The sequence below is a fragment of the Abramis brama genome, assembly GCF_963993115.1.
Source record: "Abramis brama genome assembly, contig: SCAFFOLD_57, whole genome shotgun sequence".
In the NCBI taxonomy this organism is placed as follows: domain Eukaryota; kingdom Metazoa; phylum Chordata; class Actinopteri; order Cypriniformes; family Leuciscidae; genus Abramis; species Abramis brama.
The window spans coordinates 1-26,027 of NW_028156057.1; the positions used below are offsets into that span (position 1 = coordinate 1).

At 36.0% G+C, this 26,027-nt stretch overlaps 2 protein-coding genes across 2 annotated transcripts in view; one reads left to right on the forward strand and one right to left on the reverse strand.

Moving 5' to 3' along the window:
* Positions 1-4,514: 4,514 nt before the first annotated feature.
* Positions 4,515-17,764, reverse strand: LOC311077109 (phenylalanine--tRNA ligase beta subunit-like). Its single transcript, XM_084138912.1, has 17 exons — positions 17,648-17,764; positions 17,076-17,131; positions 16,183-16,337; positions 16,031-16,106; positions 15,824-15,939; positions 15,584-15,734; positions 14,215-14,323; positions 13,352-13,422; positions 13,130-13,191; positions 12,995-13,046; positions 12,104-12,165; positions 8,045-8,252; positions 7,863-7,943; positions 6,422-6,514; positions 6,179-6,296; positions 5,956-6,108; positions 4,515-4,939 (listed from the first exon to the last, which is right to left on the reverse strand). The coding sequence occupies exons 1-17, from the start codon at positions 17,703-17,705 to the stop codon at positions 4,788-4,790; spliced, it is 1,773 nt and encodes a 590-aa protein (XP_083995038.1). The 5' UTR covers positions 17,706-17,764; the 3' UTR covers positions 4,515-4,787.
* A 642-nt stretch (positions 17,765-18,406) lies between these two features.
* LOC311077110 (SR-related and CTD-associated factor 4-like) overlaps positions 18,407-26,027 on the forward strand; it is a 42,596-nt gene continuing 34,975 nt past the window's right edge. Inside the window, exons 1-11 of the mRNA XM_084138913.1 lie at positions 18,407-18,587; positions 19,260-19,343; positions 19,696-19,740; positions 19,830-19,991; positions 20,073-20,202; positions 23,175-23,356; positions 23,474-23,569; positions 24,077-24,162; positions 24,249-24,312; positions 24,397-24,558; positions 24,715-24,785. Of these exons, the coding sequence (XP_083995039.1) occupies positions 18,552-18,587; positions 19,260-19,343; positions 19,696-19,740; positions 19,830-19,991; positions 20,073-20,202; positions 23,175-23,356; positions 23,474-23,569; positions 24,077-24,162; positions 24,249-24,312; positions 24,397-24,558; positions 24,715-24,785 (1,118 nt within the window). The 5' untranslated portion in view covers positions 18,407-18,551. The remainder of the gene's footprint in view (positions 18,588-19,259; positions 19,344-19,695; positions 19,741-19,829; positions 19,992-20,072; positions 20,203-23,174; positions 23,357-23,473; positions 23,570-24,076; positions 24,163-24,248; positions 24,313-24,396; positions 24,559-24,714; positions 24,786-26,027) is intronic.

Below are 26,027 nucleotides of genomic sequence, written 5' to 3' on the forward strand. Positions count from 1 at the left end.
AAGGAATATTCTTAGTTAAATACAAGCTAAAGGTGAAGGGTGTAATTTCTGCACCACAAGAATCACCAAATTAAATCGGAAACATAAACAAATCATTTGAAAAATTACTTCTCGTCTGCTATAGTGTGATGCAGTCCTAAAACCCTGAAATGTGGTGGTGTTGTTTTTGTGCATGGAAGTCGACATTTTACATAGCATTTTTGCGTTACTTAGCATTTTAGCGCATTTTACTTTTTTTTTCTTTTTTTTCTGCTTCCAGTTGCATTGTTCCAAAGTCAATTGGTTTTTAGTTAAACGCCTGAAAAATAAATTTTTATGTTCTATTTCACAACATAAAATACACAAGTAATATGTCCTTGTGAATTTTTTTAGAAGCTTTTAGGCCTATTTGCCTATTAAATGGGTTTTTAATGGTCTTTTTCAGAAGCTCAGCGGTGGTTTCAAAAATTCACCACTGACAGAAGGTTGCTTGGTTTGAAAGTGACTTCTGTGCTTTCTGCACTATTGACAATACACAGTGGACCTTTTTTGCCTGTGTAACTTTGCTGAAATATGGCAAATGTGACCGCACATTAACTCTGGTCTTGGAGGAAAAAGGTTCAGTTGTGACATCAGACGGTAATTTAACATGATCACAGAATATCTTTGACATAATTTTTACTAACACGTAATACTTGTTATAAAGTGCTTTGTCTGCCTCAACTCTATATGAATATTTGTTATACAATTATTATTTTAACATATAGTTATACATTTGATATTTATTACAAAATACTGAAGAACATGGTACTTGAGTTGCCGGTTTTGACACTCAGGATGTGTGTTTATGAGCTTTTACAGATGAATGAATAAACACTGTAAAAATGGCTTCAAGAAAGGGTTGTCCCTCTGTTTTCTCCATTTGTTTGCTTTGCATTTTTAAAGTGTTAATGTGCTGAGGAATGTTTGCTGTGTAGACGGTTTACCAGAATGACAAACACTACAGAAACCACAAACACGCCTCTCATGTAACCACAAACCCTTACAAATACAGTGTACACACAGACCATCCTTACACACACAAAGCTCACCCATAATAGCCTCTATTCACTTTCATTCTTACGGTTGTAATTCAGACACTGAAGGCATTTAGACACACCTACTCAACTTTTTCACATAGGATAATATTAAAGTCATTAAATATATGAAACAATACAAATGGACGTATGGGAACCTATAAAACCAACTAAACTGAAGCTTTAGGGTTTTAATATAATGAAAACTATTCATTCAAATGCATGCAAACTCTTTTTAGTGGGGCAGCTAAGCGCAGATTTTCATCAGAATCGATCACTTAGCGATAAAAGCATGAAATTTGGTATGAAGGCTCACAAAGGGGGTCTGATCAGATTTAGGACCGTAGGCGCTCAAAATTTGGCCCCTGGGGGCCATGTCGGCCATTTTTCAAAATGGCCGCCAAATATGGATTTCGTAATGGGAAAATAAATTAAAAGCTGCCAGAAACATATAATGCAATAGCACATTTTACCATAAATACATGTAAATATGAGCACACTTTCACATAGAAGGTCTTTAAACTTTAAAATATAAGATAGCTTATATATTATATTATATATTTTTTTTAAGAAAATGGCCGCCAAATATGGATTTCATAATGTCATAATGGATAGACGACAGAAATTAACAATTAAAAAAGTTACACATTTGATCATTAATCAATCTAGTTCATTTTAAACAAAAAGGGAAAGAGGTTATGATATTTATCAGAAATTATGTACTTTTTAAATGTATATTTAAATATTTACTATTAAATTGTGTGTATATACTAATACGCATCATTTTTACTTGGTAGTTTGTCAGTGACTCCTCCTTATTCAGTCAGTAGGTTTCATCTTGTGGTGGCCACAGTTGAATATTATTCTCTTTAAAATCTAGGGAACTGGTGGGATGTTTTACTCTTGACTACAAGTGAGATAAAGGCAAAGTCAGTTGAATGTGTTTCTCACTGTTACTCAGTAAAAATAGTGTAGGCTAATACTGCAAGTAAGCAAACATAACTCAGACAGGCAAATATAACATAAAATAGATTTTAGTCTGCAGGAATTTAGAGTTAGGATTCTGTGAAATAAAGTAGGTGTACATTTCCACAGAATTTCATTTAGGCTGGTTATCTAAACTAGCTGCAATTCATCCTATTTATTTCATTGTAACTCTGTGCTCTTGTACGGCTAGTTTATACCACCCAAAGCTAATCTCAGTCAATTCTTTGCTCTCCAAATGCTCTCACCTTGACTAGAAATATTAATTGTAAGAACTGTTGAGTCCTGCTGGATTATTTGCAAGTGGTTTAGTAGGTAGGCCTATTGTAGACCGAGTTTTCCTCACAAGAAAAACGTAAATTAGCACGATTAGCATGATTACCACAATTAGTCAATCGATTTAATATTTTTTGTGCCAGTTAAGTGAAATAGAGTAGCCAATATTTTATTTTTTAAATATGCTATTAGCACACATCTTTTAAGTTAGTAGTAGACCTCAAATACAGTTCCATTTCTTAAGAAAAACTAAAACTACAAGACCACTACACAAGAACTACTGTGATCCAATGCAATGGCTAAAAATTATTTCAAATTATTTAATCCTGGATATACTGATCCCCCAACACAAATAACTGACTGACTGTGTTAATATTCAAAGCTCAACTGCTGAAGAGTTGAACTACTGGTTCTTTGTTCCGTTTCTTGTTATGCAGGCCTACATTAAAAAGACAAAAAAAAAAAAAAACCCTAATCCTAATGAGCTGGCGCCTTGCTGTGGTGGATTAGCTTGCGTGTCTCTTTCCATGTCAGCTGTTTAAAAACAGTTGACCTTTTTGTATCACCATTGGTGAATTGCTTTGGTAGAGACCAGACAAAGATCAGCTCTTACTTGTCACTGTGATGTCTAATTTTGATCACATAACATGAATTTACAGATAATTCATTAACCCATGTATAGTAATATTTAGTATTACAGGAGCAAATTTTAAAACATATCTTATATTTTAAAGTTTAAAGACTTTATATTTACATGTATTTATGGTGAAATATGTTATTGCATTTTATGTTTCTGGCAGCTTTTAATCCATTTTCCCTTTACGAAATCCATATTTGGTGGCCATTTTGAAAAATGACCCCCAGGGGTCGAAATTCAAGCGCCTACGGTCCTAAATCTGATCAGACCCCCTTTGTGAGCCTTCCTACCAAATCTGATGCTTTTATCGCAAAGTGATCGATTTTTGCGCTTAACAGCCCTACTATTTGTCTATGACCGTGTATCTGCTGGAAATCAGATAAGAGTCCGTCTGATAACCTGTTCAACCAGACACTTCCTCTCATCTGCCATCTCAAACCACATGCTTAGATTTTGGTTTGTTGATCACTGATCTAGACTCATGTTTAATGAGTTACAGCTGAAATATATTCACATGCACAAGTCACTTTCAATATACCTGTGATTAATTGTAGTCAGACACAGGCATTCAACATCAGTGCATTTGGAGTTCTTCAACACCCTGATACACATACGGACACGCTCCACATGCTTTTAACAGACATGCAGGTTAACACACCTTCATTCTTCATTCAGCCATGATAGGAATCATTAGCATGTGAGTAAGTGCACTGTCTCAATGTTATTTACTGCATACTTATTATGTAAGTCTGTGATTCCTCTTCTGTGAGGAGGGTGAAAGGAACATGGGCATCCATCCATCCATCCATCTGATCAATCAATCAATCCCATCCATCCATCCAAAATAAAGAAAAAAATTGCAGTCACACTTGTGGTCACACTTAAATCTTTCTGTCAACTTGTTTTCTTTCAAGGTTTGGTTTTTATTTTTGAAACTGTTTAATCGTAGGCCTCATTGATCTGATAAAGTTACTCTCTGTGAAAAAGAATGCCTGTAAAACTCAAAAATAGTTTGTTTGTGTACATGAATGTGTGTGTGTGTGGTTGTGTGTATCCATCCATGCATGTACAGGTCCGAAGATTTTATCTTTGCAACCACACATGTAAATATGTGAACAGGCTTCTGAACACTAAATGTTTCTTATTTATTATCTCCCTCATTCATTTTAATTGAATGACCATATTTGGCCAATATAAGCTCAGATCAATGAGGCTTACAACCACTCAGATCCAAAAAGAAATACAAAACCTGTGCTAATTGACAGAAAACAAGCTGACAAAAATATCAGGCCGGTCATTTTTGACCAGGAACACAACAAGTGTAACAAGAATTTGTTGATCTTGAAAAATAAAATTTGTCAAGTAGTTATATCCTGGGTGATTAAAGTCAGTAAGCTTTACTCCAATGTGATAACGTTAACTAGCATTTTCAGGAAAAAGAAAATCCTCTCCGGGGTCAAAACGACCCGAACACAACATGAGGGGTATAAGTTTAGATGAAGTACAGCATGTCATAATAGAGGACATATACACCAAATACATGCAAAAACCAACAAAAGTAAACAGTTTTGGTTTATTAATCCATGTTTATTTGTTTCTATGTTGTAAAATATGCTGGACACATATGTTATACATGAATAACATACCAGCACTGGACAAGCTGAGGTTTATTAAAACAGTGATTTATTCTGAACATACAGTAACACATGCCGCTGTGACTATAACTCATTCTCCTAAAGATAAACAGCCAGTAATGTGTGGATGAGGCTTCTGGAGGAGGAGCGAAGACACTGACGAACCGGAGGGGTGTGGCTAAGATCATTTGCATTATGACATCACAGGAAGGGTTCAATGTCGATATCGATGGCAGAGCAGGGCATGGTCAGCTCAAAACGACTGATGACATCAGGGTGAAGGACCCCGAGGTGTCCGATGCTTTTGCCACGTGTAAAGATCTCAGCGCAGCGGCCAGGGAAGAAGGTGGAGTCTGTAAGAAAAATGATAAATTAATAGGGCTGTAACAATATATATCGTGCCACAATATATCGCAAATACAAAAATGCAACATGTATCGTGGATAGTGACCATCTGTATTGTGTACAGTTCATCCAAAATGAAAATTACTGTGTGAGAAAAAATTTAAGTTTGCAGAGTTTTAGTGTCAGTACTGCATTAAACTACTATATATAATGTTGAATATAATGTATAATAATGCAATTGGGGAATATTTGTGGGTCCTGATAGTGCTAAATGTCTGATGTTACCAGTAAAAAGTGGCCTTCATTATTTTAAATATATCTAGTCAGTGACAGAGTGCATATTCATCTGAAATAATTCAGTATTTTCAGCTTCAGAATCATGAATATTTATATTCTGGTGTCACTACTGTCCTGTGCATTGGGTTTCAGCACCAAGTCCAAGACTATTCATTTACGCCCACAATGTAACATTTTAATCAACAGTACATTTTTTGTTAACCTTTTACCAAATGTCTTGGTGTATCGCAATAATACCGTATATCGTGAGTTCAGTATCGTGATATGTATCGAATCATAACATGAGGGTATCGTTACACCCCTATAAATTAAATAGTACTCCTATTCTTTGGAACAAGGTGCACAAGGTTATTTTAGTATTCTTTTTTTATTAGTAAACTACATTTATATTCATTAATAAATTTTGCTTACTTTATTTTATTTTTTTGCTTTATTTTAATAAACGAAAACAATTTGAAACCGCCTCTTTAAGCCTTTTTCATCCATCAGGTAAAAATAAAATGAGGAAATGAGCATCTGAGTGTCCAGTAATAAAAAAAAAAGGAACTATAACACATCCTATTTACATTTTGCTGACCTACTGCTTGCACATAAACGCTGTTAAATATTAACGACTAAAATAAATCTTTGATTATGACTCAGAGCTCATAAAACAGGTGCACAGACTGATCTCACTCAGAGGATCAGAGGAAGGACATCATGTCGACTTTGAACATTTCTGACTCACCCTCTGCCGCCTGGATGTGGTATCCTTGGTTACGGCCCGGTTTGACATCCAGCAGCTCCATGACCCGGTCCAGGAGTCCATGGATGACTTCGAACCCCGGGCTCTTGTTGTAGTAGACGGCACAGAGACGCCTGTTGTTACGGGCTCCTACGTCTGCGAGACAGATCAAGTTCAGAGACCGTTTATCAGCACGCATTACTTGATTTGAGGACGTCAAACACACCTTTTGTTTCATCCTTCAGGACGACGTCTGAAATCTCGAACAGTTTGAGAGGAAGGGGCATCTTCCTGTTGGCGGCGACCGTTTTCAGGAGGCCAGGAAGAAGAGAGGTACGCGCCACCTAGAGGTCAGTATGAGGTTTACTTAGTCAAATCTCAGTCTGAGTTACTACTGACTGATTTAAACTTGTGTTTTAACCCGCTAGTGGACAAATGCAAGAAATCTGAGAAAAATCTTTTGTTTTACCTGAAACTCTGCGGTCTTTGGGTTAGAGATGTGGACAGCTCTGATTTCTGCTATGTTTTTCCCAAGTCTATCTGCGATATCTTCTTGTGAACACTGCAGAGAGAGGGGGAAAAGGAGTATATATATATATATATATATATATATATATATAAAATATATTTTCTGATTCATGTCATGCCAACTTTAAAAGGACTGCCCATAAAAGTCTGATTTGCAAAACAAATTACAACATTGGTGGCTGTATATTTGTTTTTGCATTCAGCCACGAGGACAACGTAATAAATATGTTTTTTTTGTCATATTATTATTTTTGTGTTATCTTCTAGAGAGATATATATATATAGAAGACTATATAGACAAAGATGTCAATAGAACAGACTGTAAATACAGTAGTGGCCAAAAGTGATGTCCTGGACGGGATGTTTGTTTTTAATGAACCTTGATGTTAATCAAACCATCAAAATATGAGGAAAATATATATTTATTAAAATATTTTAAATATGAGGGAAGAGCAAAATGGTAAACTAAAGTATTTACCTGACAAAATTATTCTGTAAAAAAAGGGCAAACTACAGCTACAGGTTTTATTTTCTAAGCAAAAAAAACCTAAATGCATAGAAAAACAAAAAGCTCACAGGAAAATGCATACAACAACATAATCTATGCACATAAATTAACATAAATTATTTTTTTCATTGTCACAAATCAAACAATTCACTCCAAGCACAACCATAAGCAATATGCTTACAAAATCTGACATTTAATAATATTTGAATAAAGGGTGAAGATGTCAATTTTCCTATAGGCCGGACATTACTTTTGACCGCTACTGTATGTACATATCTCTAGTACTAATATCTCTAGAGAGTAATTATTACTACTATTATCTAATAGTAATATCTCTAGAGAGGAGCATTTTGCTAAATATATTCACTATATTACATATTATATTTTTACTCAACTTGTTAGTGATGTCTTATTTAATGCATGTTTGAATAAATCTGTCGTAAAAACAAGTGTATACGAAAGCTACCATTTTAAAAGTTTATTTCAACAACAAATTAAAGATAATTATACCATTAAAAAGTTGATATAAAAACTGCCTAATGTGCCATTCAAATATTTGCATACAATAAGTTAATTATTATATCTAAAAAGAAATAGCAATTGACTTTTAACCTTTAATATTATAGTAATTATATAGTTTTGGATTTCTTACTGTACCTGATATACATCCAAACAAACTGATACTGAATCGAATTGAAATCAGAATCGAGGTTGTGAAACTTGTGTCTACCCAGTCCTAAAAATTAAGATAATTTACATACGCAAATCTGCCCATTTAATTCTAATGCTCAGATAGAAAGTGGAATATGAGGGGAAAATGCAAAAACTATGCAGAATATAAGCTTTAATATAAGAGAGAGGCGTGATTTCTAACCAGAGCGAAGGTCAGAGCTTCAGTGAACCCGGCGGCTGCAAGGTCTTGCCTCAGTAACTCTGTCAGTTTATTTAGAGGGAGCTGCAAATACAGAAACACACACGTGTAAGCGCCATAACAAACACTGAACCTTTAAAATGATCTCAGGTTTGATTGGTCAGCATGAATGTTTTTCGGCGAACCTGATTGGCTACTGTGTAGGTGCGTGGCGTGCTCCTGACGATGTTGTTGAAGCCGTACGCTATGGCAGCGTCCTCCATGATGTCACAGGCGTGGATGACATCAGAGCGTGTGGGTGGGATCTCGACCTGGATGTGATCGCCCTCACCGCTGACCTCTGACCTCAAACACATCCGGGTCAGCAGCTGAGCGATGCTCTCTGCTGATTCACTAAACGAAGAGCACAGAGAGTGTGATCAGGGTTCAATCTACAGACCGGAGCTGAGAGAGAAAGAAGTTAAAGCTCTAATGCAGGGATGTCAAACTCCTGATGGACAACTGTCCTGTAGAGTTTAGCTCCAACCCAAACTAAACACACCCGAACCAGCGAATCAAGGGCCCTCATTTACTATTCCCTACATTACTTCTCTAATATGTGGATCATGGACCACAAAACCAGTCACATGGGTCAATTTTGTAAAATTGAGATTTATACATCGTCTGAACGCTGAATAAGTGATGAATGGTTTGTTAGGATAGGACAATATTTGGCCGAGATAAAACTATTTGAGAATCTGGAATCTGAGGGTGCAAAAAAATCGAAACATTGAGAAAATCGTCTTTAAAGTTGTCCATTTATGTTCTCGATTGTGCTGCATTCACTCACAAAAATAAATGTTTTATATATTTACGGCAGGAAATTTACAAAATATCTTCATGGAACATGATCTTTCCTTAACCCTCTGAGGTCGGCAAAACGCGCCCGCGCGTGTGGATTTTCTCCACATTGTAGCACTATAAACTTAAATTACTCCATCATTTATGGTCATACAGAAAAAAGAAATATAAAAAAAGAATCTGTGATATTTCTCCTTTTGTATGTGTCCACTTACAATCAAATCAAAACATTGTGCTTTTGTAAAATAAAGAAAATAAACAGGGTGTGCGTTCTGCCTCTGTCGCGGTGAACTTTTTTTTCTTGAGCACGTCTATAAACTGAAACAAAACTCAGCGAATACTTGTCACACATTTATGAGCCATATACCTTTATAAACATTTAAGTGTGTACTTTTAAATAATCGGATTCAAAACGAAAACAAATATTCTCTGTTTACGTAATTTGTATAAAACCAACAAGATGTCCAGCTTCTCAAACGCTTGCTCATTACAGTTAATTTGGCCACGCCTACTCGCGCAAAAGAGATTCACATGCAAATCTCCACATGGAACGCGAACGTTACCTCAACAACAAAACACTTCACTTCACTTTTCGTCGAGTTTGAAAGACGTGCCTGAGCTTACATTGAATTTAGGTTACCTCAGAAGAAGAAGAACGCGATCTGAAGACAAGAAAGATAAGGTAAGAAATTCTTACATAGCCTAGTTTGTTATTGTTGCATAAATGTCACGTTGCAGTTGAACTGTTGCTAGATATATGGGGAATATTATAATATTTAGACCCGTGTTTACTGTGTTTGTGGATATCTGCTCAAACATAGATATGTTTATGGTAACCATAATGTTTTATATTTGAGCGTGATCGCGTTTGAATGTATCATATTTTGCAAGCGATCGCGTTTGAATGTATCATATTTTACAAGCGATCGCGTTTGAATGTATCATATTTTGGATGAAAGCAAAACGCACCAAACGGCTTCATGTTTTTATTATTATCTCATTTCATATCATCATAACGGATGGAAACATTTGAAGTAACATGATAATCAATATATTTTTCTCTAGCTTAGTTGTTACTGAAATCTTTTGGAAGATGTATAGGCTGCTATAGGTTATTTATTGTTATTATTATTTTATCCGCACTGCGCATATACCTTATGCCTACAAGGCACAACAAACCTGGTGTTCATTATATTATATATCGTTGGAAACGTGTGTGTGTGTGTGTGTGTGTATTCTGTGAATTTTAAAAAGGAATTTTAAAAAGCAATTTTAACCAGAAAAATCTAATATTTATTTCCAAAATCGTGCAGGCCTTTCTCTTGATATCAGTATGTTCACTTTTTTTTTTCAGGTCCCAGATGCCACTGAGGACTTCAACATTCACATGAGTCTCAGTACGTGAACATGGTAAAGTGAAAATCTTGGAAATGAAAGGTATGTACAGTGTTTTTAGGAATGGCACAAAGGTCTCTGTCTTTGAAGTGCTTTTTTGGCATTTGTTGTGTATCTTTGGATTATGTTGTGTTGTAAATAAATCCAAACAATTTAAAAGCCATTCTTTTTTAAATCTCCTCATTTACAGTATTGTGCAAGGTTGCTCAGAATGATAGGTGCCTGATAGCTCCTAATAGGGCCGTTAGGGGAGGTTCTTTGTCTTTCTCAGGTGAGAAAAGCTTACATATTAATGAGCTCTCGCATAAGGCTTTTTCACACAAAACACGTCGTAAAAATTTTAAATCAATATATTGTCTTATCTGAATGAGCAGTCAGGGTGATTTTCACATAGTTTTGCAGCAAATATTCTAGGCTACATCATACAATTTTCAAAAGTCTTGTGAAGAAATAATCAGTATGGGTTTCATGGCCTTATTTCAGTGAGAATTTTTTTTTGTATTTTCAAAAACCACGCATAAATGTCATTATCTCAAAACTACAAACTTTTACATACATGCTGTTGATATATTATTGAAGCAGAGTTTGTGCTGAATACAGTGTAATTAGACTTTAGCCATGAAAATGTCACAAGTAACAGATATAACCAGAAATGTCAGAGCATGTCAGAACACCTCCAGGGCCCAGAAAACAGCTCAGACCTCAGAGGGTTAATATCCTAATGATTTTTGGCATAAAAGAAAAATCTATAATTTTGACCCACACAATGTATTGTTGGCTATTGCCACAAATATACCCGTGCGACTTGTGACAGGGTCACGTATGATCCACTTGAGGGAGTGAATGAAAATGAGAGAGTGAATCCGCACACTGAGTGCTGCCGCTTGTGCTTGCTGTTTAAAAATCAATTAAAAAGGAATTTATCCCTCTATGATATATTACTCCGAGCTTAGTTTCAGTAGTCATGTCAAAGCAATAACTAAATCAGCATACTATCATCTGAAAAATATTGCAAGAATTAGATGCTTTGTTTCCAGACAAGACTTAGAGAAACTTGTGCATGCTTTCATCACCAGCAGGGTGGATTATTGTAATGGACTCCTCAATGGCCTTCCCAAAAAGACCATAAGACAGTTGCAGCTCATACAGAACGCTGCCGCCAGGATTCTGAGCAGAACCAGAAAATATGAACATATCACACCAGCCCTCAGGTCTTTACACTGGCTCCCAGTTACATTTAGGATTGATTTTAAAGTATTATTACTGGTATATAAATCACTCAGTGGCCTAGGACCTCATTGCAGATATGGTCACTGAATATAAACCCAACAGATCACTCAGATCACTAGGATCATATCAGCTAGAACCAAGGGTTCACTCTAAGCATGGCGAGTCCGCTTTTAGCTATTATGCCAGCCGCAGCTGGAACCAGCTTCCAGAAGAGATCAGACATGCTCCTACTGTAGTCACTTTCAAATCCAGACTCAAAACACTTCTGTTTAGCTATGCATTTACTGAATGAGCACTGTGCCAATGTTCGTCCGACTGTTTGTACTGTATTTTATTTTTCTAAACTGTTTTAATTATTCTTATTTCCTTTTATTATTTTAATTTCTTCTATGTAAAGCACTTTGAATTGCCATTGTGTATGAAATGTGCTATATAAATAAACTGGCCTTGCCTTGCCTTGCCTTACTCTGGACCAGCGGTTGGAAAATGGATGATTCGCTGCAGCGCCATCTTGTGGCGAGATGCGGGAATTCATTCAACATGACCCTCACAGTGCATTCTGGGTATTCTGTAGCTGTTGATTTTGCACCATATTGCGGTGCATTATGGGATTGAATGAGTGCACTCGATAACTATGGTTTGGGACACCACTACAAACAGCTGTCCCCTCAAACAGTGCCTTATTAAAGGTGTGATTTGGGACTCATAGCTCTAGAAACTGCCAAGCAGGGGTTTTGTACATGTGCTCTAATGAGATCAGATGTTTAAAATATGCTCACTCGATCCCAACTTTTTTGTTGACGAAGTCCCCAGACAGCGTCTCCGTCCTGTACGCCAGCTCCTAATGTCAGCAAATAACAGAATGACTTTCAAAAAAGGCATAATTTTATAATAATAATAATAATAAGCTTTGTTCCTTAAACCAAGAGAATGTTATATTTTTAATCTAGGTTTAATATTTAGTCCTGTATAAAAGTTAAGCTCTATCAACAGCATCAGTAGAACAAGACAGTTCTTTAACAAATAAACCAAAAACATGTTTACAGGACAAATGTAGGGTTGCATGTAATGGTCTTTAATTCTCTAATTCATATACACTACCATTTAAAAGCTTGGGTTCAGCAAGGCTTTTTTTTCAAGAAAGAAAGAAATACTTTTATTTAGCAAGGATGCATTCAATTGATCAAAAGTGACAAAGACATTTATAATATTACAAAAGATGTATATTTAAATTTTTTAATTCAGCTAATTTTTAAAAAATAAATGATTTCCACATAAATATGAAGATGCACAACTATTCTCAACATTGATAATAATCAAAAATGTTTCTTGAGCAGCAAATCATCATATTACACTGATTTCTGAAGGATCATGTGACACTGAAGACTGGAGTAATGATGCTGAAAATCCAGCTTTGATCACAGGAATAAATTACATTTTAATATGTAATTAAATAGAAAACAGATATTTTGAATTGTAATAATATTTAACAATTTTACAGTTTTTACTATATTTTTGGTCAAATAAATGCAGCCCTGGTGAACATAAGAGACTTCTTTCAAAAACTAAAACAATCTTTGAGCCCAAACTTTTGAACAGTAGTGTATATATACAGGTAGCATTTTTCTATATTCATTATATTATTATTAAGTTAAAAACTGAATACTTACAGGATATACACACAATCTGCCATCAGGATAAACAACCTCAGCCGCCTCAACCCTGCATAAAGAGACAAGCACATCTCAGTGCTGAACAACACTGAATGATGTATAAAACAGCTGAGTCTGTACAGCGGCACTCACGTGAACGGCTCCTCACAGTATTCACTGAACATGGTCACTATCATGTCCAGCGTGATCTTTGCCTGCAAACACACAGAACATGTTTCTCATGTTTAAAAGCACCTTGTAGTTCCAGTCTCTCAGGCTACAGAGATTTTACAATATATATTACTACAAAATATACCCACTGAGGTCTGCATCAGTTAACAGAATCTAAGCTCATGTTTGACGTCAGCGGTTTACCTTTGTGAGGTCTGTGGCCGTGCACTCGATGAAAACGTTCTTTGTGTTTAATGAGATTTTGCTGTGGTTCCCTGAGAGAGAGAGAGAGAGAGAGAGAGAAATACCAAACTTAAAGGACAACTCCAGTGAAAAATGAACCTAGGGGTAATTAACACATGGTTACTGAGTCGATCGTTTTCTCCCTACATGCAAACCGAAGCATTGAGAACTTTGTAAGTGTACAGACAGTTTAATAAGAAGATACTTTATAAAGACAGTACATTACGCGTTTACAGACAGGCGTCATCTTGGAAAACAGTCTTGACTAATCGAGTCACGAATGCCGCGCTACGTTACAAACGTAATTCCTATCAACAAGCTCACTTAGCACGGCGTTCGTGACTCGATTAGTCAAGACTGTTTTCCAAGATGACGCCTGTCTGTAAACGCGTAATGTACTGTCTTTATAAAGTATCTTCTTATTAAACTGTCTGTACACTTACAAAGTTCTCAATGCTTCGGTTTGCATGTAGGGACCCTCATTATGTTACCGTGTTAGTGTGAGGCTATTTTGAGCCTTGTTAGTGGTATTAACTAGCGATTTAATTTTACTTACTCTGTGCCCCATATACTAGCGTTATAAGCTAATCTGTTTTTAAAGATAAAACTCTATGCATTCGATTTTCATGAAAACGCATCCCAGAGAACGATCGACTTGGTAACCATGTGTTAATTACCCCTAGGTTCATTTTTCACTGGAGTTGTCCTTTAAACAAACAGATCGATCTGCAGAACAAAATCACAAAGCTTAAAGATGAACAGAAAGAAATGGAGTATTTGTGTGCATTTCTATCCGTGTGTGTGTGTGTGTGTTTTTAACTCACCGTTGATGATGGGCGGCATCGACAGGACGACTCCATTACTGTCATATATGATGGGGTAGAGAGGCTGGTTCTCGATGATGTGCAGGTAGTGTCTCAGATGACTGTCAGTCTGCAAGACATTACATGTATTCATAAAAGATTACAGCCGTGGTGTGTAACGCAGTCACTCCTACTAGCCACTTTGGAAGGTTCAATTTTATATATAATATGTGACCCTGGATCACAAAACCAGTCACAAGTCGTACGGGTATATCTGTGGCAATAGCCAACAATACATTGTATGGGTCAAAATTATCGATTTTTCTTTTATGTCAAAAATCATTAGGATATTAAGTAAAGATCATGTTCCATGAAGATATTTAGTAAATTTCCTACCGTAAATATGTAAAACATTTATTTTTGTGAGTGAATGCAGCACAATCGCGTTCAACAACGTTCAACAACTTTAAAGGCGATTTTCTCAGTGTTTCGATTTTAAAATAGTTTTATCTCGGCCAAATATTGTCCTATCATAAACCATATATCAATGGAAAGCTTATTTATTCAGCTTTCATGTGATGTATAAATCTCAATTTAAAAAAATGTACCCATGTGACTGGTTTTGTGGTCCAGGGTCACATTTTCATTTTTCAATTTTAGTCTTTTAAAAAGGCATCTGAAATAATAAACTAAGTGCAATGTAGTGTTGTCAAAAATATAGATTTTTCGATACTGAAATATATGAAACACTTCTAATACTAATTTTCCACAGAATAGAAACACGATACCGGCTATCTCTCTCATCTCTCTCATCTCTCCGATAGCGAGTTACACACAAACCCGCCTCCCTTCACTCACTCGTTTATTTCGCTCCGGATGAATATTATTGTTGTTCCAGGGCTTGAATTTCGGCGTGGGATTGCGCATAATTGTACAGATTTTGTGCTCACACACATAAAGTCACCTCTCAGTACTCTTTTTTGGTGCGTATTGCACTTAAACAGACAAATACACTCAAAAATAATGTCAAAATGCTGGTCTTGGCGAGTATTCATGTAAACACAGTCAGTTGTTTTAAGTGAAGGTGAACAGCTGAGAAAGAAAACAGTATAATGGATCCATGCACCAGGTCTTAAAGGGACAGCAGCCTAATATACCTGCTGCAAAATTATGAAATAATATTAAAATTATCTATATGGCAGTTTCCCCCCATGGTATCGATGTCAAAATTGTAACCAGTAAAAATGCTAAGTGGCTAGTAACTTTGCAAAAGCACTAGTCACAGTGGATAGTGAGTAATTATGCATAATTTACTGTTATTATTTGCTATTATTATCAACTGTCATCCATCCATCCCCTGATTTGTCCATAACAGCCAATCAGATCTCACCTTATAGAGACTCATCATCTCAGTGGCGGTGTACTCTTTGCTCTGATTGAGCGGTTTGAAGCGGATATCTGCGGGCGCTTTGGCTGTGTAGGTGAATGGACCGGAGATGGTGTCCAAATCATGAGTTCCTATGGCAACCAGCGTCCTTTTCCTGATGAGACACGAGCACAGAGATAAAACATCAGACCTGGCAGTGAAACGTCTCATAGAGCAGCGGTGAGCATGAGCGTGTGGACTGGCCTGCAGACGTTCTGGTGCAGCTTCTCCTGCAGCTCGATGAAGCTGTCGTAGCGCTCCTGAGTGAAGGTGATGTTGCGCAGTACAGCGGCCACAGCGTGAGGCCTCACAGACGCCGTCTACGTCAATTTAAAACACTCACTGTACTTGAGCTCTTAAGAAAATCAATATAATTAACCCTCTAAAGTGAAATATGACACTGATACGCACCTCCTCAGTTATGACCAGCCGCTGAGGCTCTCCTCCATTCGCCGGACTCACACACTTATACCGGGGAGCTTCCATCCTAGAAACACCAACACACTCATATCAAACACATGAAGGCATCCGACAGACAGCAGAGCCACAGGCGCGGGCCTCACCTCTCCTTGAAGACCTGCAGACCCCTGACGAGACCCTCCAGACACAGCAGATCATAGCGGTTCGCGGGAACGTCGATCTTGTACAGCACGACATCGGACGCCCCCTCCGCCTTCTCGTCTCCCTGCTCACGGCTGATGATGTCCTTCTCTGACGTCTACACATCGACACACACACAGAGTTATGCACTGATCAGAAGCACTAACATCCATATCAACATAATGACTATATGAAGAATAAAAATAACAATTATTTACTATTATAAAAGTAATGTCTGATTTCTGTGATGATATTATAAATATATACTTTGTTATAAGAATATAATTATATTTATAAAGACAAATAAATTTGTATGTTATATCATATATTATAACTTCTAGTAAGAGCATATATATATATTGTATGAACACATATAAAAATATATATTAGAAAGACAAATAAATTGGTATATTATATATTGTATCTTATAGTAAGGTCATATTTTATTATACAATTCTTAATATAAATATTCTATAATTATTAATATATATATATATATATATATATATATATATATATATATATATATATATATATATATATATATAAAATAAGTGCTTACTATAAGATACAATATATAATTTACCAATTTATTTGTCTTTATAATATATAATTATATATTTTTAAATATGTTTATATATTTTTTTTATTATATCATTCTTAATATATACCAATTTATCTGTCTTTATAATATATATATATATATATATATATATATATATATATATATATATATATATAGATAGATAGATAGATAGATAGATATAATATATATAAATAATAATAATGTTCAATGTTTGTTAAAACAAGGGCCTGTCATTTCTTCTTATCTGATCAGCTTGTAAACATGACTTACGATTTCGTCCAGCTCGAGGCCAAACTCGAAACACAGTTCATCAAATTCTTCATCCGCTAATACACGAATAGAAAATAAAAGAAATTATTTCAAGCAGAAATTATGAGTCGCATTATGATGGCGTCATCAATGGGCTTCCAGTTTGACATCTGAGCTTTTCAAATGAAGGAAGAATAAAAATAACACCACAAGAAATAATGCATCACTGCATTCAAGCAGCATCAGACTGGAAAATATACATATTAAATAAGACAAAATCTTAGGTAGAATGGTTAAAATCTAAGAGTGTTAGAATCTGATGCAATCGCTGCGACACATTGGAGAAATGAATCGCATGTAATTTAAATTCGTTTTGAGTCTCAATATAAATTTGTTCAGTGATGATAAGATGGGCCAGTAGAATAAATGATTTATAGAATATAACTTGTTTTATTAAGATATTCCTTCTTGATTTCCACAGATGCATACAGAATCACACTCTCACACACACAATGAATGAGCACATTTCCCCTGCTAACAACACATTAATGAATGCGCTCACTTTATACACCTGATAAAAGTTAAACACGTACTGTATGTTTGTCCCAGAGCTTCAAAGAGCAGATCTCTCTTCACGCTGACTGTCGGCATGCTCGCAGCTGATGATCACAGGGGTCTGATCGGATCCGGAGGCTCGAGGCTCGAGCGTCACACTCTTTCAAAATAAAAGCCCCATAGAACAACGTAGAAAACGCCTGTATTTTAAAAATAAAAGTCCCAACTAGGAACTTGAAAATGCACTTGACATGACAGCTTGCATAAAAAATGCATTTATTTATTTGATCTTTTTTATTTAAATAGATAGATAGATAGATAGATAGATAGATAGATAGATAGATAGATAGATAGATAGATGGATAGATGGATGGATGGATGGATGGATGGATGGATGGATGGATGGATGGATGGATAGATAGATAGATAGATAGATAGATAGATAGATAGATAGATAGATAGATAGATAGATAGATAGATAGATAGATAGATAGATAGATCTAGTTATGTTACACTTAACATAACTGAGTGACACAAACAACAAATAAAGAAATAATTCTAATAAAGAAATAAAATGTTTTTTTTTGTTTTTTTTGTCATTGATATTGGAAGGTGTATCATTTTAAAACACTGTAAAATGATATCTTTAAATATATATATATATATATATATATATATATAATATGAAATAGTGGCTTTACTGTATATTTTCTGCGGGTGACTGAAGTTCCCTGAGGTGTTCAGTCTGTGTAGTGCAGTTGTCCTCCAGTCCGGTGGGCGGCGCTCTGTCCCCGCTCGCTCAACGCGTCTCTACGCTCGCGGAAGGTTGTGTTGAGTTTCTGAGCTTCAATCTCATGCGGCCTCGTCGCGATTATCCAGTTTACACATGTTTATTCGGATCCAGGAGGATATATTCAAAGAAATATTGAGTTAATATCGCCCATGGACATGGATGCGGTGAACGCCTTTAACGGGGAGGTGAGAATTCGCGTTTTATTTGCCGTTTACCCTTTACCATTAGCCGAGCGCGCGCGCTAAGCTCCTCCAAAACAATCCTTGTTTACGTTTTTTGGTCATTAGTGGATGAATATCAGACTGTTTTTGCAGCTCAAACGTCTAAATAGTCAAATAAAAACCTAAGTATAGTTAAGCAGATGTGATATGAGTATGATTAAAGTAAGTTTGTCTAGTGACCTTCGACCTGTTCGTGCTGTGAAATTGCGCTTAATTAAGATTTCATTTAGTGATCACATCAAACTTATATGTTTATACAGATATTAAATAATGGAGATATCATATTTTACATTAATTATATCTAGTTTTGCCTGGCTGTTGTAATACCGTAGAATCGTATGTAGAGAGATTATCCGTGGCGCCCCCTAGTGGTTCAGAGACCTGATCAACTCTCAGGTGATTTAATAGAGTGCTATAATGGTGTTTTTGAGGTGAAAAAAAGCCGTTTTCATTGAGTTTGTTATGAGGTTAAGTGCATGTTCATATTCATTTTGATATTATTTATGTAAACACAAGCTGTTCTTTTTGAGTTTGAGATTGCCGGTAACCGAGCTGAAACTTGAATGTCATGTTGTTCTCAGTTTTGATCTTATATTTCTGATGAGGGTAAATGTGTCATCTGTTCCTCTTCTGTAGATGTCGTCCATGATGGACATGACTCCCCCGATCTCTCGAGCCAAAATGATGTCTGTAACCAAAGCAGGAATCAAAGCTATCAAGGTAAGTCGGAACAGAAATATGGATGTTGTGAGTTTCACAAAATTATCCTAATAAATTAGCAGCAAATTGACTTGTCTTTATGCTTCATGTTCCTAATATTTTGAGTTTGTGTTGATTTTTTTTATAATTGTATCTAAGAAAATGTTTAAAAGCTTTATTTTACCTGCACATCATATACTGGTGTTGATGTAAACATTTTATATACGGTAGAGGAGAGATGAATTATAATTTTAAATTGAAATTTTTTCATGTTTATTTATTTTTTAATTATCTCATAGTTATTGGTGTTTTGATACTTTTTTGTTGAAATGTTCTTTTGTGACTGAATTTTATGATTTATTTGCTTTGTTAGCTTTACAAGCACGTTGTTCAAATCGTGGAGAAGTTCATCAAGAGGGTATGTAATAAACTATATATTAACAGTATCGTGCTTATGATCGCTATTATTATGGGAAGGTAAAGATTTATTTGTTTTTGTCCTCTCAGTGTAAACCAGATCTAAAGGTCCCTGGTCTCTATGTGGTGGACTCGATTATCCGACAGTCCCGGCATCAGTTTGGCGCAGACAAAGATTTGTTTGGTCCGAGGTTTTTGAAAAACTTCACTGTAACATTTCAGAATCTTTTCCAGTGCCCAGCCGATGACAAGGTACTGAATAATCCCCTCCAGATTTTACAGTGAATGCAGCCAGCTGAATGATATTGATGGATTTTGTGTGTTGTAATGCAGGGGAAGATATTGCGTGTGTTAACTCTGTGGCAGAAGAACGATGTGTTTGGCATGGACGTCATTCAGCCGCTGTTAGACATGGCCACAGCTCCACTACTGCCCGTTTTAGAGAATGGAACCACAGTTGCCGGTAAATGAGCACAAGAAATATATGTTTTATGTTTCAGCTGGATCACATTTGTGACCCTGGATCACAAAACCAGTCATAAGTAGAGCCCGACCGATATATCGGCGGGCCGATATTAGGCATTTTCCAAACTATCGGTATCTGCATTTATAACGGCCGATAAATGAATATTTAAAAAATAAAATAAAAGCGGACGAAACACCCTGCAACCATGTTATGAGTGTTGGCGCTGCATAGTTTGTCCACCAGAGCGCACTCTACAAGGAAGACTGCTAACATCAATGAGCTTGGAAATCACAACGAACTTATTCTGCCTAAATAAAGTAATGATTACTGTATTTATAACTAGCATATCTGTAGTTCCAGTCCCTGCATTGTAAAACGTAAGTCAGGCACGCGAGGAGTGAACATTTAGACAGAGAGAAAAAGTATCAAACATAGCAGCTAGCCTGTGCATAAAAGTTAGCTTTTCTTTTACACGTGTGTGAAATCCAAGTGTGCGTTACTGTAGGGGTAATTAACACATGGTTACCGAGTCGATCGTTCCCTGGGATGCGTTTTCATGACTCGACTAGTCGAGACTGTTTTCCAAGATGACGAATGCCTGTAAACGCGTAATGTACTGTCTTTATAAAGTCTCTTCTTATTAAACTGTCTGTACACTTACAAAGTTCTCAATGCTTCGGTTTGCATGTAAGGACCCTCATTATGCTACCGTGTTAGTGTGAGGCTATTTTGAGCCTTGTTAGTGGTATTAACTAGCGATTTACTTTTACTTACTCTTATATACTAGCGTTATAAGATAACGTTAATCTGTTTTTAGAGATAAAACTCTTTACATTCGATTTTAATGAAAACGCATCCCAGGGAACGATCGACTCGGTGACCATGTGTTAATTACCTCACATAATGTATTTAGTACATCACTAAGTCGTAGATTTTAGAAGGCAGGCAGCAAATGATGATTGAAAATGGTCTGTTGTAGCTTGATGGAATAGATGGATAGAATTAGGAGTGACCTTTGTCTTGTTTAATAATAATACAAATGATGATGATGATGATAATAATAATATCATCATCATTGATTTTTTTTTAAATTATTACTGTCAATATTAATAATAATAGTTGATTTTTTTTGTTCAAAGGACTTTTAGTTTCATATCTTAAGTTTGTATTTTTAATATACATTATATTTATCAGAACTTTAATATATTCTGTTCTGTTGTGACAAAGTTAATTAAAAAAAATATATATATTTTTAAACTGCATTATATTATTTTAGTAAGGCTGAGGACTCTTAAATAACTACGAATAACTAATGTTAGGGAAAATCTGTCCATATTTTGTTACACGTTTCTGGATTTAAAAAAAATATATATATCGGCCGATATATCGGAATATCGGATTTTTAAATCACCAAATATTTGTATCGGTATCGGCCTGAAATATCCTTTATCGGTCTGGCTCTAGTCACAAGTCGCATGGGTATATTTGTGGCAATAGCCAACAATACATTGTATGGGTCAAAATGATAGATTTTTCTTTTATGCCAAAAATCATTAGGATATTAAGTAAAGATCATGTTCCATGAAGATATATTGTAAATTTCCTACCGTAAATATATAAAACATTTATTTTTGTGAGTGAATGCAGCACAATCGAGAACATAAATGGACAACTTTAAAGGAGATTTTCTCAATGTTTTGATTTTTTTGCACCCTCAGATTCCAGATTTTCAAATAGTTTTATCTCGGCCAAATATTGTCCTATCCTAACAAACCATTCATGTGATGTATACATGTGATGTACTTTCGTGTGATGTATTAGGGATGCACTGATATGAACATTTTGGCCGATACCCGATAATTCTTTACATTTGAAAACCGATATATTGGCTGATAAATCTAAATCCGAATTTTTCTATCATTTTTGAGAGACTGATTCTAAAAACAAAAGTCTCACAATTAAAAGCCATGTCCCAAGCACACAATTACAACGTTCTCGTTAAAATTTTATGAAGCCGATATGACCATTTTCCATTTTTTGATCATATTTCATGCAATTCAGAACCATCATGTTGAACAGTGTGCATCTGAAGTGTCTCAGCTGAAGGAAATAATCCATTATTTATCGGCTTAAATGTATCGGACACATTTTCTTAACGGGCTGATAAAGATAACATTAAAAATTAACATAGATTGGCCGATACCAATACGGTGGCCGATATATCATGCATCCCTAATTTCTCATCTTTTTATCATGCTTTAACTTGTAGGTTTTGTGTCTGGCCTCTTGAGTCAAAGTATTTAAATTACACTATCGTTCAGTAGTTCAGGGTCTTTAAGATTTCTTTTTTTTTTATGGAAAAAGTGATGGTTCAGCTCACCAAGGCTGCATTTATTCAAAAACAGTAATATTGTGAAATATTATTACAATTTCAATTATGCGTTTTCAATGTGAATGTTTTAAAATGTTTTTTATTCCTGTGATCAAAGCTGAATTTTCAGCATCTTCACTCCAGTCTTCAGTGTCACATGATCCTTCAGAAATCAGTATAATATGATAATATATATAAAATATGCTGTGCTACTTAATGGTCTGTTAAATGTGGAAATCGTTAATTATTTTGATGATTAGAAAGTCCAGTAAATCAGCATTTATTTGAAATGGAAATCTTTTGTAACATTATAAATGTCTTTACTGTCACTTCTGATCAATTTAATGCATTCTTATGTTAACAACTGCAACAAAAAACATATTGACCCTACACTTTTGGATGGTAGTACATATATTTGGCAGAATTCTGATGTAAATACCTTGGATAGTGTTCTGCTTTTGGTCACTGTTTGATATTCTTACGAGAGTTACTGTAACCTGTTTCATATTCAAACTAGCAGCCTGTAGTTCGCTGATCTGTGGTTTAAACTGAAGCCTGATCTCTGTTGTTAAACTGCACTTCTCATTGCTCTTTGTAGCTCCTCCAGCTATGCCAATGGCAGTGCCAGAGCCAGCACCAGCACTAGCACCAGCACTAGCACCAGCACCATTTATTGCAGCTGCAACACCAACACCAACACCAGCACCCGTACCCAACCTTCAGAGTCCAATGCCCCTTGCTGCAGTCGCTCAGCTCCTACAGGGCACAGGGGGCGTAGAGGTAACACAATATTCAACTCGACTCAAATTTTATTTATAAAGCACTTTCAAAGTCATAAAAATTAAGTGCTGTGCATAAATTGCTATAAAAAAGTTTAATCTGAGTTATTTGCTTTAGTTACAGCAGCTTCTCCAAACTCTTCAGCAGGGCGGAGGGGCGGGGCTTCCTCAGTCCACGGCCCCGCCCACTGAGCAGAAACCATCATTAGCTAAGGTAAACCGTCTGAATGGTTCAGTTTGACCATTTGACATTACCCTTGCATCCTCGTACATCTACTTAAGGAATAAATAGAGTTGAATCTGGAATATATCAGCGGTTCTTATGCTATATAGTAGTGATGGGAAGTTCAGATCATTTTACTGACTCTCTTATTCGATCTCGTTCATCAAAATGAACGAATCTTTTTTCGAGTCATTTCGTTCATTTAAGGGGCTTTAAATGTTATACTTTTAACAGGCAAATTCCCCGAACACATCCACCTACACAATCTTGATCATATTCTGAATTAAGAAATCATTATAATGCAGTCAAAAATAATTTACAGGGAACATAAGTAATTACTTTACCTTCCGAGTCTTTGGTTCATTTGTCACGTGACAAACGCAATGAACGGATCGTTCATGAACTACTCATCACTACTATATAGAAACCACAGAGCTAACGCATGGTTTGGATCTGTTAATTCACTGCCTGTAACATTGTGTTTCTGGTTTGACTCAGTCTCTGCTGGATCGATTTGATTATGATGATGAACCTGAACCTGTTGAGGAAAAGACTGAACCAGCCCCTGCTGCTCCCATTACCATGTAGGACATGAATAAACTCTGTTCACATACAGTGAAATATCATTTGATTCCCCCCGGTATTTAATTAACATTGTCATTCTTTACAGAAACCTCCCTCCAGAATTACAGCAAGCCCTGCAAGCTCATCTACTAAGTCAAATCGCTAACCAGGTATTTATTCTGGCCGACAGAGCTTTAAAGAATAAGGACTTGTCAAACATATTGTGTGAAATTAAAGTGTTTCCTCACGTCCAGACACAGATGCAGGGTCAGATGGTGTCGCAGGGTCAAGTGCCGTCCCAGGGTCAGATGGCACCTCAGGAGTTCCCATCGATGGTTCAGACCCAGATACCAGATAACCCTCCTCAAACCTTTGATGAGAACATCATACAGCACAATACAACCCAGCAGCCACAGGTACAGAACATCGAGATATTAATAACTCAAAACATCCCTCACCAGTCCAAGCCATTATTGAAACTCAAATGCTAAAATGATTCTAAAATCAGTTTGCCCATATTTACACGTCAGCGAGGCTAAAATCACATGCATAATTCCTTTGACCCATTTCAGGATTCAGCTGAGACAGAACGATCGGTGCATGATGGGAGAGATCGAAGACACGGCAGACGAACAGGATCAAGGTACGTTCTCTGAGTCCTTTAATAAAAAAAGCCTCTACAATGTTAGTAAATCACTCACATATGCAACTAAATTTTCATGCTAGGTGATTAAATAATGTCTATCATCAGCCACTGGCTAATAAATTGTTTGATTAGAGGCTAAGTTTATGTTTAGCACTGATATATTTCCACTCGTCTTGAACACTGACTAAATGCTTAAGAGTTTTGCTCTCTGTCTTTAAAGCGCACTTCCAATTCATCTTACTGTAAACTCGAATCACTCATATGAAAATGCTGTAGTAATTATATTACATTAATGGGCTATAGTGCATTTTAAGGGGTGGTTGATTATGATTTCACTTTTCTAACTTTAGTTAGTGTGTAATGCTGTAAGTGTGTAAAACAACATCTGCAAAGTCACAACACTCAAAGTTCAAAGCAAAGGGAGATATTTGCTTTTAAAGAAATAACTTTATAAGGACTACACGACATTCCTCCCGGGTTAGTGACATCACCAACCCTAAAATTTACATAAACCCCGCCCCCGGGAACGCGGTTTATAGATTATCATGACAGAATATGCTAATCAATGACTATAAGATAACTACACATACGCTACATAAATTCATGAACTAACCATTCAGAAATGTCCTGTTGCTTCTACATGTTCTTCTTGAGTCTCTCCATCATTGACTCTGGATTGAACATAAAAGGCTAAAAGTTTTTGAAATTTCCAGTGTATGTGCCGGGAGCAGCAGCTCATTTGCATTTAAAGGGACAGACAAAACGGTGCGTTTTTGCTCACCCTCAAAAAGTGACAATTTTAACATGCTATATAAAAATATCTGTGGGGTATTTTGAGCTAAAACTTCACATACACACTCTGGGGACATCAGAGACTTATTTTACATCTTGTGAAAAGGGCATTATACCACCCCTTTAATGTTAGTGCTCTCATACATATGATTACTCGTGTTACATGTATATTTTGAAACTTTTACACTTAATTTCTAACTTTTTTTTTTTTAGCAAAATGTGTAATTTAGTCAATTTCACTCCTAATCTACTGCGTCTGTTTGACACGCTTGCGCCCACCGGCGCTTGTTCATTGAAGAGTGTAGTTTAGCAAGTCCTGCTTGTTGTCAGAATATGCAAAATGGAAATACTCATGGGACTTTCTAACATTTACTGATAAGGATATAAACCATCAAATATAAGATGTGCGCCGAGGAAAACACGTGTCAGAGGCATTAATCATCACAG

Coding starts and splice junctions, on each gene's coding strand:
- LOC311077109 (XM_084138912.1), bottom strand. CDS start 17,705: ATGCCGACAGTCAGCGTGAAGAGAGATCTGCTCTTTGAAGCTCTGGGA. Junction 15,735..15,823: donor CTGCACCAGAACGTCTGCAG/GCCAGTCCACAC, acceptor GTGTCTCATCAG/GAAAAGGACGCTGGTTGCCA. Junction 6,109..6,178: donor CCTGAAGGATGAAACAAAAG/GTGTGTTTGACG, acceptor TCTGTCTCGCAG/ACGTAGGAGCCCGTAACAAC.